Raw genomic sequence first — 12,975 nt, 5'->3', positions numbered from 1 at the left:
TAAAGTTCTTACAAAAGTCTGTAAACACTTTTTCACAACTTTATTGGGATTATATTATTGTTTCTGCAGAAATCAACATTGTTCAAATATAGCTGAAATTATGGGGTCCTTGGTGCTCTCTGAACTTGGTGGTTTTCTTGCAGATTACTAAACTAGGTAACATCAGTCTGGCTGAAATTTCATAAGCAACACATGTTGCTAATCAAGAAGGTAACAAGCAACAGGGAAAAAGCAGAACTACTTAACTCGGTTTTTGCATCTGTCTTTACACAACGGGAAAAAACAGTCCAACCTATCAAAAACAGTACCGTAAAAAACAGATTAGAAACACAAGTTAAGATAGGCAAGAAAACGGTAAGTGAGCACTTGTCGACCCTAGATGAGTTCAAATCACCAGGACCAGATAGACTACCCCCCAGGGTTCTGAAGAACTGGCAGATATGATCTCAGAACCACTGAACTATATTTTTCAAAGATCCTGGAGCACTGGGAACTACCCAGTGGACTGGAAAAGAGCTGGTGTAGTTCCCATCTTCAAAAATGGGGGAAAAAATGGATATGGGAAACAGACAGACCTATCAGCCTGACCTCAATACCTGGGAAGATAATCAAGCAACAAATCAGCAAACACCTAGAGGCATGGGTTTGTTAAAAACAGATCATGCCAGACAAATCTTATTGCATTCTTTGACCAAGTGACAAAATTAGTGGATCAGAGGAATCTGTGGATATAATTTACTTGGACTTCAGTAAGGCATTTGATAAAGTAGACCACAACCTACGACTTGATAAGATAGAAAAATGTAGGTTAGACAGCATCACCAAGAGATGGATTTGAAGCTGGCTGATCTGCTGTACTCAGCGTGTGGTCCTCAATGGAACTGCATCTACATGGAGGGAAATGTGTAGTGGGGTGCCCCAGGGCCCTGTTCTGGGCCCAGTGCTCTTCAACATCTTCACCAATGATTTGGATGAAGGGATAGATGGGGAACTCATCAAATTTGCAGACGACACCAAGCTGGCAGGAATAGCCAATACTCCAGAAGATAGGCTTAAGATACAGAAGGATCTCGACAGACTTGAACATTGGGCGCTAATCTAATTAAAGAGAGAAGCAACCTAGAACTAAGGAGAAATTTCCTGACAGTTAAAACAATTAATTAGTGGAACAACCTGCCTCCAGAAGTTATGAATGCTCCAACACTGGAAGTTTTTAAGAAGAGACTGGATAGCCATTTGTCTGAAATGGTATAGGGTTTCCTGCCTGAGCAGAGGGTTGGACTAGATGACTTCCAAGGTCCCTTCCAACTAGTACTACTACTACTACTTTTTCTTTTCCTCCTCCTCCTCATTATTATTATTATTACATAGTCTGAAAAGCCTCAGTATTTCAGTGATTTAATGTCCTTTTTATACTTGCTTTCTAGAAAAAGCACATAAACATTAAGACCTTGTTGTAGACAACCTGAGAAGTATAATAAAAATTAATAATACAAATAATATGATTTTCTTACTTTTTGTTTTAAGTTTATTGCATTTGATTTAATTACACAAAGCATATGTTCTAAAATGATGTTTTCAAGGAGCTCATTAATGTTAGTGGCTAGTTTCTTCTATATGAAATATTGTAGTACCAGTAATTGGTTTAGAGAGCTAATTTCAAATAGATACGCCAAAATGTCTCATCCCTGGAAACCAAGTCTTTCATTATTCTGCTTTCCAGCTTTTCCAGCTGAAATGACAAAGACTGAAATAAAATATTTTTAAATATTCACTATTTCTTATTTGAGGAAAAATGCAGAGTAAAACACATCAAAAAGAGTTTCTGATGGCTGAAATTTTTTAATTGGAAATGCTGTAAAAGCAATGGAAAGATCAGATTCTCTTGTGCTATGTGACATTCAAGGATGGCCAAGATTCAACTTGGCAGCTGAGGGTGTTTACTGTTTCTATAGACACTTGGAAAGGAAAAAATCAAAGTTGCATAAAATCAGCTACAGGGAAAATGAAGTAAATGCTGGTTGTGTTCTACCAGTATTTATGCTATATAGTGGACTGAAATAAAGATTCTAAACTTAGAATCTTTTGATCTACAATACATATTCCCAGATAATATGAGCAAATATTACATTGGCAGCCATGAAAGTAGCCATTCATTTTTACTGTCTATGCACACAAAGCACATTATTAATACATTTGTTACAATTGGCATTAATATTTTAAATTTCCTTTCCATTCGGATCAAAATTATTAAAACAACTTGAATATGCCTCACTCTGGTACAGTTTTTAAAAATTTCATAAATCTATTACTATCTTCAGTATGAACGGCATATTTCCATATGAACTGAACGTCCGGTGAAGTACCTTCAGATTTACAATGCACTGTCCCAAATTACATATAATCTTGTTAGTCAACAAAAAATGTTTACAATATGCCTGGCAATGCATGTCACAGAAAATAATCATAATGTGACTTTAGTTGCATACTATTCAGTGGCTGGGTACAGCATTTCCACTGATATTTTTATCATAAGAACTATTAGTAGGGTTTAAGCTCTAATTTAACTAAATCAATCTAAAGAAATAATGCTAGAACTCTTCTTTCCACAACAGATAACACAATAAAAATTAAAAGTTGCCTTTTTATTTGAATAATTGCTTCTTTTTGTGTACAACCTCCTGCCACACAAACTATATAATGACTGCCCTTCTATCTGTGGTCACATTCCCATCTGCCAGGATAATTTGACTGTTTTTTACTGGAAAAGACAGAAGATGAACAAATCCTTTTGCCCTTTTTTCACAGAGGAGTCATTATGACTCATTTAGGAGAAGCTGACAATAACAGTATCCAAGACAGAAAACATTGGTTGTTACCTTGCAAGGCATGGGCTTTCTGAAGGTGATTTCAGCTTGAGTCCAGACTCTTCTGGGAGTTTCTGAGACAGACCAGATTTTTTCCTGAACAATATGGTTTTCTTCAAAGATATAAATAGCCAGGGAATCTCTCATTTTGAAAAAGCCAAACAAGGCATAATAAAATCTCAGACAATATTGTAAGTTTTCTGGCAGAGTGGGGCTATATAAGCGGCCAATATATCCAGGTTGCGATGTAAACTTTGTATTTGCCAGCAAATAGAAACCTGTAATGCAACGTAATGTTTAAATCATTTCAAGCAATTTACTCCTGGGATATTTCTAGATATTGTAGTGGACTTCCAGTGCCATGTTTGCAAGCTAGGACTGCTATATAAGATCATGTCTCTAAAGAACTATTTCATATAATAATATCTTAAATAATCTTTCCAGGCTTGAATATTTTTAGTTGCCATTTTCCCATTGTTACATATTAATATTAATACATGTTATCTTTACAGTAAAAAAAATCATTTTAACCCAACCTTTAGATTAATTTTGTTCCAAAGCTATATTGCCATAACTATAGGAATGGTAATTAGGTTACATATACAGGTAGTCTCAACTTATGACCAGAATTGAGCCCAACATTTTTGTTGCTAAGCAAAGCAGTTGGTAAATGAGTTTTGACCCATTCTATGACCTTTGCCACAGTTAAGTGAATCACTGCATTAAGTGAATCTGGTTTCCCCCATTGATTTTGCTTGTCAGAAGCTGGCTGAAAAGATTATGAATGGTGATCACACGCCTAGAGACAGTGCTGCTTTCATAAATACATGATAGTTGCCAAGCGCCTGAATTTTGATCATGAGACCATGGAATGATGGTTCAGCTGTTAAAGATGCAGAGCTTGCCAACTGGGGAGCTGCCAGCCCAGATTCAAGACCCAAACTCCGCTAATGGTTTGAGCTCCCAGCTCTTGCCCACCAACAGTTCAAAAGCATCTAAATGGAAGTAGATAAGTAGCTACCACTTCAGTGGGAAGGTAACAGCGTTCCATGCATCTTTGGCATATAGCCATGCTGGCCACATGATCACAGAAATTGTCTTCGGACAACACTGGCTCCCTCGGCCAAGAAACGGAGATGAGCACTATGCCCCAGAGTCAGACTGACAGAGAAACCTTTACCTTTTCACTATGGGGATACGTAATGGTCATAAGTGCGAAAACCATCATAAATCATTTTTTCCAATGGTGTTATAACTTTGAACAGACACTGAATGACTAAGTCAAGGACTGCCTGTAATTTAATTTTCCTCCCTGAATTTTTCAATAGGCAAATCATTAAAAACAAAAAAAAATCCCTTGTCTGAAACTCATTGTTAGATCTTCAGACATACACAGCACTTTTGCACAAAACTAGACATCAATATATGTATATGGGTCTGGCTGAACTTGTTTCATATAATGTTGCTATGTCGTTTATCATATTAATGATTAGTGCCTTAATTTGAAATTGTTCTTTTAATAGAAAAGCTATTTTGGAGGTGAACCAGAACCTCAGACTTTGAAGTTTGGCCAGCATCTCTTCCCTCAGTGAACTTATACAGCAGGCTTAAATCATTCCCCACTCCTGTCCCTCTCTTTTTGTCAGCATCTGATCACTGCTGGTAGGAAGGGGAAGCCCCATGTATGAAAACTCTTTAACTGAGATCTTGCTTTTGAAATTTCTGAAATAATACTTCATCTAAATTTATGTGAAGCTGGTACTAACTAGGTCAGTGATGGCGAACCTTTTAGAGACCAAGTGCCCAAACTGCAACCCAAAACCCACTTATTTATCGCAAAGTGCCAGAGCTGCATCAGCATTGTGATGCCCTCGGGGGGGATGGGCATACTGGGTGGACGTGGCTGTAGTGGTCATGGCAGACTGGGTGAGCGTGGCCGAGGCCAGTCTCTTGCCATCTCCAGGACATCCCCGGGGGGCAAATGCCGCTTGCTTGCTCACTTCCTGCCCTGTTGCTTCCAAATGCCATGTACTCGCTACTCTAGCGAACTCTGCTGGGACAACGGCTCGTGTGCCCACAGACAGGACTCACCCTATACATTTTCCCATAAAGAATTTTTACTTACCTGAGCCGGTAGTATGGTCACCCGGTCTATATGCATTAGGCTTCACTTTTATCCTGCTCCAACCAGGACCATCCTTGTAATCTTGATAAAAATGGCAAAAATTCTCTTCAAAAGTGCAACTTGCCTGTAAGGGACTGAAGGAAAGGCCTAAGGGATAACAGATCAAATGGAAGAGAATTGAAACTGCATACCTGAAAAATCAAGCTGATAAATACTAGCAAAATCAGCAAGAAGGAATCAAGCTGTTTGTCCCTTAATAGCAGTTATGGATAGTAACACTGAATAAAACATATCCTAAAGAGAATTAAGGATTCCCACAGAGCCAAAAGATTTCCTTCTATCCACATATTCACACATAAATACAAGGCCAGTAAAGGAAATGTCTCTGATAATCCTATTTTTAGTGACAGTAATTTGCATTCTCCAGTGGAAATAATTTATATCAAATAAAAAGGATGGAAGATGTACAATAAGACTATATTCAGTATCTGTTATTACCTCAGTAATAATATTTCCACCAATAATGTTCAATTGTTTAAAAAAGTAATATATCTTTTTAAATGCTACTTCACTTCATATATGCATCTGCTGCACAACTTGTTCATTTTTTTGTATACTCACTGTTACCCAAATACATCTTTATTCATCATTTGTGGGATGCAAAGTATTTTAGTCATAATTTCTGAGATGAAACACTGTGAATTATACATCTGCTTATGCTATAATGAGCTCCATTTTGTGAATTGTGTCATTTTGCTTTAAAAGATATCGGTTTCTTCAACATCTTAGCTCAATTCCAGTAAGAAGATGAGACATACTCCATTAAATCTATGACAATCTATGTATATATACTGAAACAGAATTGTGCACCAGAAGAAAGACTACAACATACAAATGGCTAGAAATATAATTTATGAGTGGCTATAATCCATTCAAAGAAGTTCATCAATAATTTGTTCAGATGCAGCTTGTGTGATTGTCCCTCACTATTTATAGGATGTTGTTTTCTTATGGATCCTTTCTATGTTTTTCCACCAGTAATGGGAGAAGTATGTGCAGAACATCTTTTTGCTGATACAGTCCTGTGTGTGTGGGCAGAACTCTTTTTACTCAATAACAACTGATGTCCTAGTATCTATCTGTCTGTCTGTCCATCTTGTATGTTGCCCATCTTGCCTAGAGGTGATATCATTTGAGAGAAATTATCAATGCTTGTTGATGCTGAAGATATGTTGGGTTGTCTTATTGTATAATAGCAATTAAATTACTATTTGGCAAAGAAAAATGCATATTATACAACATATTCATGTTCACTTAAAATATTAATTAAGGTGGGAAACTTGTACCTGTTTGATTGCTACAGAAAACTGGGGAGAAAGAAATGTCATCAAGAGCCAAATATCCTCCTTTGGCACTGCTGAAAGCAACTTCGAAAACAATCTGCAAAAATATCCAAGCATAGTTAGATTATAATTATACAAAATGTTATTTTGGTGATCAGATGTCTTAAAGAAGCAAATTCAATCATTCCCAGCTAACCCTTATTTATATACATAGGAAAAAACTTGAAATCATATATATTTTTCAAATCATTTATCATTTGCTACTCAAATAATTTGGTTAACATTAAAATATGATCAAGGGGAGAAAAAAACAATAAAAACGTTTATATGTGATTAAAGTTACAATCACATGCTCACTTACCTAGGAGGGTCACACCAAATATCATAAGGAGGAAGCTTTATAGCATTTCCACTATTACTTGTCCTTGTCCCAGAAACTTGGGATGTGCAGAAACAAACTCAAATTTACAACCCATATTGTTCGCTTTCTGAACAATACATACATTCCTGTTTACATGCCAAACTCAAAGTCTAGCTGGCCAGGCTAGATTTGAGTTCCAAAAGAACGATATATCTATATGTTTTCCACTATCTACAAATGAGAAGCAGTGATTGGCAACACATATTTGCATCTGTCAAAGAAATGTGCACTGCCTTGCATGCCATTTTCCTATGTCCGATATGAATCCTTTTTTTTTTAAAAGGAGTGGCATCTTATAAGAATTCTCAAGGGAGTTTAATTAAAGGAAGTAATCCATAAAGAAAAAAATCATTACTCCATACCATTCTTAAAATAAAATAAAGTTAAGCCCCTACCATATTGAAGAGGAAGCTCAAGTATAACATCACAAATTCTATAAACGTAGTCCTGGATGTATGACCATTCATTCAGCAACCCAGAGCCTCTCCCACTCTTCAGAGGACCTTGCTTAATGACAGCAACAACTTATGACCATAATTCTGGGCTTAACTGGGGTCAGAAGTCAAGAATTAGCTGTAATATGCAAAGATTCAGGTCTGTTGTTTTTAGACCCTTACCTCCATTGGATATGGTGCGCTGAAATCAACTTCCCCTAGCAACCAATCATTACTCATTGGTCTATCTGCTTTCCAAAGCTCCTCATAAAAGCCATTTGCATCTCTTGTATAAATAGTAAAAACAATGCCATTTTCCTGCTGTACTTGATAATAAAAAGATAAACAGCCTGACATTGGAGTTAGTGTCTTAGGTGAAACCAGTTGAGCTACTTCCTGAAAGTGCTTGACGTAGAGCGAATCCACATACATGTAATGACCTACAAGAGAAATATATTTGTGAAAATAGTATAATTGTACATTGTCTCATAAAATTTTGTACAAAGACATGACAACAATGAACTCCTCAGAAGGGATATTCTCAGAATATTTGCTAACATATTTAATATGTTAGAATCAGTATGTCTGCAACTCTCAGCACTTGGACTATCAGCTTTGCCTGGGTTGCTTGATATGAACATATCACAATCTATTTCCTTTTTTATATCATTAGAACCAGCATACTCAAAGGAAATGTTTTTAATTAATAAATGTAGAGTATTGAAATTATAGTATCTAAAAATGTTTTAGCCAGAGCTACACATTATCAGTATGGTTCCAATAAAGTACGTGGCAAAAAAGTTTACTGATATGCAATATAACATTAAAGGATATCTCAGTCAGTTATATAAGGTTTAATTCTAGATAAATGTATAGTAAACATAAATTTATTATAATTACATGAAATATATGCAGATCTAGATGCATAATAATAATATTATAATAATAATATTATTATTATTAGGAACTGCTTCCATCCTGCGATGATATCTGTAATACCATCAAATATCCACATCTGCCTATCCCAGGTCCTGGTAAGGACTCGATAGGTAGACAAAATGCCAAATCCAGTCTGAATATCTGGCTGACTGCGATGATCAATAATAATAATAATAAAGTTGGAATGGACCTTGGAGGTCATCTAGTCCAACCCCCTGCTCAGGCAGGAAACCCTATACCGTTTTGGACAAATGGCTGTCCAGTCTCTTCTTAAAAACTTTCAGTGTTGGAGCATTCACAGCTTCTGGAGGCAGGTTGTTCCACTGGTTAATTGTTCTAACTGTCTGAAAATTTCTCCCTAGTTCTAGGTTGCTTCTCTCTTTGATTAGTTTCCACCCGTTGCTTCTTGTCCTGCCTTCAGGTGCTTTGGAGAATAGCTTGACTCCCTCTTCTTTGTGGCAGCCCCTGAGATATTGGAACACTGCTATCATGTCCCCCCTCGTCCTTCTCTTCATTAAACTAGACATACCCAATTCCAGCAACCATTCCTTATTTGTTTTAGCTTCCGTCCCCTAATCATCTTTGTTGCTCTTCTCTGTACTCTTTCTAGAGTCTCAACATCTTTTTTATTTTATTTTTTTGTAATATATTTTATTGATTTTTTAAAAAAACATAAATCACTTAATAATTGGTGAACAGTGTGTTGTCTGGGTTACATTTGTAAAACAATTATTAACAATTGATTTCTATAATCCACATAATGGTTTTAGTTGATTTCCTGTTTTCCCAAAATATCCTCTTTTGCAAACATTGAGTTAATACCATTCTTATTGCTTTGATAGATAACAATTAAATATATATTTTTTCCCAATATTCCTAAAAATAATAATCACATCAATATAATATTTCTTTTCTATCCAATCATTCTGGTTGCCTTATCATAGATCCTGTTACAGTCCTTATTTTAGTTTGTTTCTCCCATCAAATTCTAGGTATTTTTACTGGTTAAGATTTTCTAAAAAATTAATTATATTTAAAAATTTAATTCTATTTTTCCATATGAACTATTTCACACTTGTACATTTCTTAAGGAATAGATAAAACAATGCAGAAAAAAAAGAAAGGAGAGCAAGAGTAAAGAAACATAAAAAATAACATACTACTTAAAATACATATCCCTCCTAAGCTAATATATATTTATTTCCTAAATTTCTTATTCTTTTTAACCATAACTAAAAATATGTTTAAATTTTAAACATTCCATTTAATACATCTAATCATCTAGTCCTTTAACATTCAAAATATTTTTATGCATTATAATTTTCTTAAATTCAATCACATTTAAGTATCTAAAACATTTCCTTTATCTAAGTCATTTTTTTATATTACTCATATCAAGAAAGAGAACAAAAAAGGGGAAAAAAGCATACTATATTATTTAGGGAATTCATCCCTCATAGAATGACATATATATTCCAAAACTTTTATATTTCTTTAACCATATTCAAACAAATGTTTCTTTTTTAAATATTCTCTCTGGTAAGTCCCATCATCTATTTTCTTGGTTTCCACTTTAGTCTTTTTTCTTTGCCCAGTATCTTTCTTAATCAATGTATTTTGCTGAATCAAAAAGTTTTTCTGTATGTTCATAAATGTTGCTGTAGATATAAAAAGTAAATCAGGTGAAGTGTCTTTGTACAGGGCTTCTGCCTTTCCACGTTTGTTGAAAATCTTTTTCTTTCTCTCCGCTTCTCTTATCATTTCCTTTCTCTCCAATGTTCCTGACATCTCTACAATCCATTTTATCCAATATGTTTTCTTGTCCTCAGATTTATTTTGTAGTCTTAAGGGATAAGTTGTTTTTTCCAATTCTTATGAATTTTTTTCCACTAGTATTAAATCATGTTTCCTTGTTTTGTTAAGTTCCATCTTTAAATCTCTATTCTCAATTCTATATCCATTTATCTGTTGTTGTTTTCTGGGAATTTTTTTTGTTGTAAAGTTAACTTAGAAATAGATTGATTTATATTTTCAAAGTTATTTTGGATTTCTTTGCGGTTTAAAGTCATTGTTGTTTGAATTAGTGGAAGTATGCTATATATCTCCTCCTGTGAAATATTTATGTTTTCTTGATATGTTCTTTCTACATGTCTCTGATCCATGATGGCCAAGAATTTGAGTTTTTCTCTTCCTTTCTTTTCTCTGCAAATAGCTTTAGAGTCCCAATTAAATAGATATTTGTAATCCAAATAGTTCAAAAAAGACTTTTTTTCCTGAAATTTATAATTTTCTCTTTGTTTACAGCCCAGATTATTGTCTTTTTTTGTCACAGCTGTTCTTTGTTGTTAAAAAATTGAAGGTCACAAACACAGATTAGTTTTTCCTAGGTTTTGCCAAGTCTTATATTAAAGTCATAGCTGTCGTAGTCTTCATCCACCACTAGGTGTCAGCAACTATTTGTTTTTCAATTTCCAAAATGAACAATTATCTTTAAAATGAGAGTCTTAACCATTCAAACAATTTTAGATTTAGCCAAATTTAAGTTTTAAATTTCAGGTTTTATATTTATTTCACTTCCATATATTTTGATCCTCCATAAAAAGATTAATTCACTGCTTCCATTAGAATAAGGGTAGGGCAGAAATCCCTTCTTCCCTTTCAGAGGTATTTTGCTTCTTGGGGATCTTTTCCAAGAAATTAAATGTAGAATAGAAAAGAGAAGATCAAATTTCTCACCCAGTTTCAAGCATGCTGTTCACAGTAGTGCTGGTTAGTGCTTTTGGACTTTGGTTGCTAGTAGCTTGGGCTGGTCGATGCAATATGGCCAGCCTTTCTCCTGTCGGGTTAGAAGACTTTCCCCAAGTCGAACGGAATGGCCGCCGCCATTCCACAATCGCTGGAGCACCCTTCTTTCTTCGTCGCCTCTCCGGAGTGACTTAGACCCATTTAGGGTCCCCAGGCAGGGCGAAATTAGCTGTGGGGGTGTGGAGAATCTGCAAGCCTGCAATCAGTCGCTATTGTGCAAAACCGGAAGTCTCAACATCTTTTTTACGTCGTGGTGACCAAAACTGGATTTAATTCACATTTAAATGTTTTAGTACAGCCAAATCAGTACTGAAACTGCATGTCAGATATCTTTCAAATTGCAGCCTATATAACAAAGACTCCTTTTATATTTTGCAAATCAAGCAGAATAAAATACCAAAAAATCAGTCAGCCTGACATAAGTACAGATGAAGAGGGAAAAAAGATCCAAGTAATACATACTGTATTAAAAGGGGGTATGACAGAATACTAAGAAGATGATGCTTCATTGTTTTTGTGTTGGTTTGTGATGTTTGATGCCAAGCAGAAGTTCCATAATAATAACAAGAACTAATGTTGGCTGATGTTTTTCAAACCATTAGCTTCACTTATTGGTCTTTTCCCATTTGGATTATCAAAAAGAATTGGCTTGACATCTGATGCCACTTTTATGGTTCTGGCAAATTTTTGATTTCCCATGAACTCCCAGAACAGATTTTATGTTTACTGTAATTTGTTCAGTATATCTTTGTTTTTCTCTTTTAGAACTAGCAATCAGCCTAAAGCCTAAGCAAAATTATATGGGACAATACATAAGCTAACCCTTATTTAAAGTTAGCTTATTTTATTTGATTTCTGTAGCTGCCCATCTCAGCAAACAACTCTGGATGGGTCAAATTCAGAAACATTGCAATTAAAATCTTAAAAAATATTTTAAAACAATAAAAATAATAAAAAATTAAAACAATAAAAAACTTTAAAACATCTAATTTCAGTATATATAAACAAGATATCTGGCCTGAACAATATCGCCAGGAGGCAGGACCCTTGGCGCATGTAGGCTCGAAAGCATAGCCAGGTCATCAATGCTTTACAGAAGACTAACTAATCTCCAGAGGGATAATGTTCCACAGAGGAGAAGAAAGAAGCTCATCTTCTAGTCCCTGTCAGCCAACATTCTTTGGCTGATGGGATCTGTAGCATGTCCATCCTATTTGATCTAATTGGATGGGTAGAAACTCTTGGAAAAGGCAATCCTTCAGGTATCCTGGTTCCAAGCCATGTAGGGCTTTATACATAATCATCAGTACCTTGAATTGCATCTGGAAATATACTGGTAACCAGTGCAGCTCCTGCAGGAGTGATATTACATGTGCCATATATCTGGCACCAATTACTACCGGTGTGACTGCATTCTGCACCAATTAAAATTTCTGAATGGTCTTCAAGAGCAGCCCCAATGTAAAGCCTGATACAGTAGTGAAATTTGGAGATTACAAGGGTATGAGTTACCATGAGCAGGGCCTCCCAGTCCAGGTATGGATGCAACTGGCACATCACTTGAAGGTATACAAAGGCTGCCCTGACCACAGCTGCCACCTGCTCTTCAAGCAGGAGCTGCAAGTCCAGGAGGATCCCCAAATTGCATACTGGGTCTATTTGGGGCAGGGCTGCCCCATCCAGAAGCAAAGATGGAAGATCCTTGTCTCTGGGGGATCTAAATACCCACAGTCACTTACAAGGATTGAGTTGGAGTTTGTTTTGCCTCATCTGGTCCCCAACAGCTCCCAGACACTGGGATAAGACATCCATGGCATCATTCAAGAGGCCTGGGGTAGAGATATAGAGCTGGGTATCATCCGCATACTGATGATATCTCAACCAAACCAATAGATCACCTCACCCAGCAGCCTCACGTAGATGTTAAATCGAAGGAGAGGGAGACCAGAGCCCAAAGGCACCCTGCGAAGTAAAGGCCATGGGCTAGATCTCTCTCCCTTCTATCAACACCAACTGGAACTGGCCCTGTAAGAAGGTACAG

General features: G+C 35.9%; 1 protein-coding gene across 2 annotated transcripts in view; it reads right to left on the bottom strand.

Moving 5' to 3' along the window:
• Nucleotides 1–12,975, bottom strand: part of MAMDC2 (MAM domain containing 2) — a 49,617-nt gene that overhangs the window by 7,005 nt on the left and 29,637 nt on the right. For both annotated transcript variants that reach the window (XM_039352639.1, XM_039352638.1), the window contains exons 6-9: nt 7,374–7,630; nt 6,339–6,432; nt 4,993–5,139; nt 2,880–3,145 (exon numbers count right to left, since the gene is read on the bottom strand). In XM_039352639.1, the coding sequence (XP_039208573.1) occupies nt 2,880–3,145; nt 4,993–5,139; nt 6,339–6,432; nt 7,374–7,630 (764 nt within the window). The remainder of the gene's footprint in view (nt 1–2,879; nt 3,146–4,992; nt 5,140–6,338; nt 6,433–7,373; nt 7,631–12,975) is intronic.

Source organism: Crotalus tigris, unplaced genomic scaffold (assembly GCF_016545835.1).
Source record: "Crotalus tigris isolate CLP2741 ecotype Arizona unplaced genomic scaffold, ASM1654583v1 scf7180000018464.579312, whole genome shotgun sequence".
Classification (NCBI taxonomy): Eukaryota; Metazoa; Chordata; class Lepidosauria; order Squamata; family Viperidae; genus Crotalus; species Crotalus tigris.
Note: the sequence above shows the minus strand (reverse complement) of the source record. Positions and strands in the feature narration are given on the sequence as shown.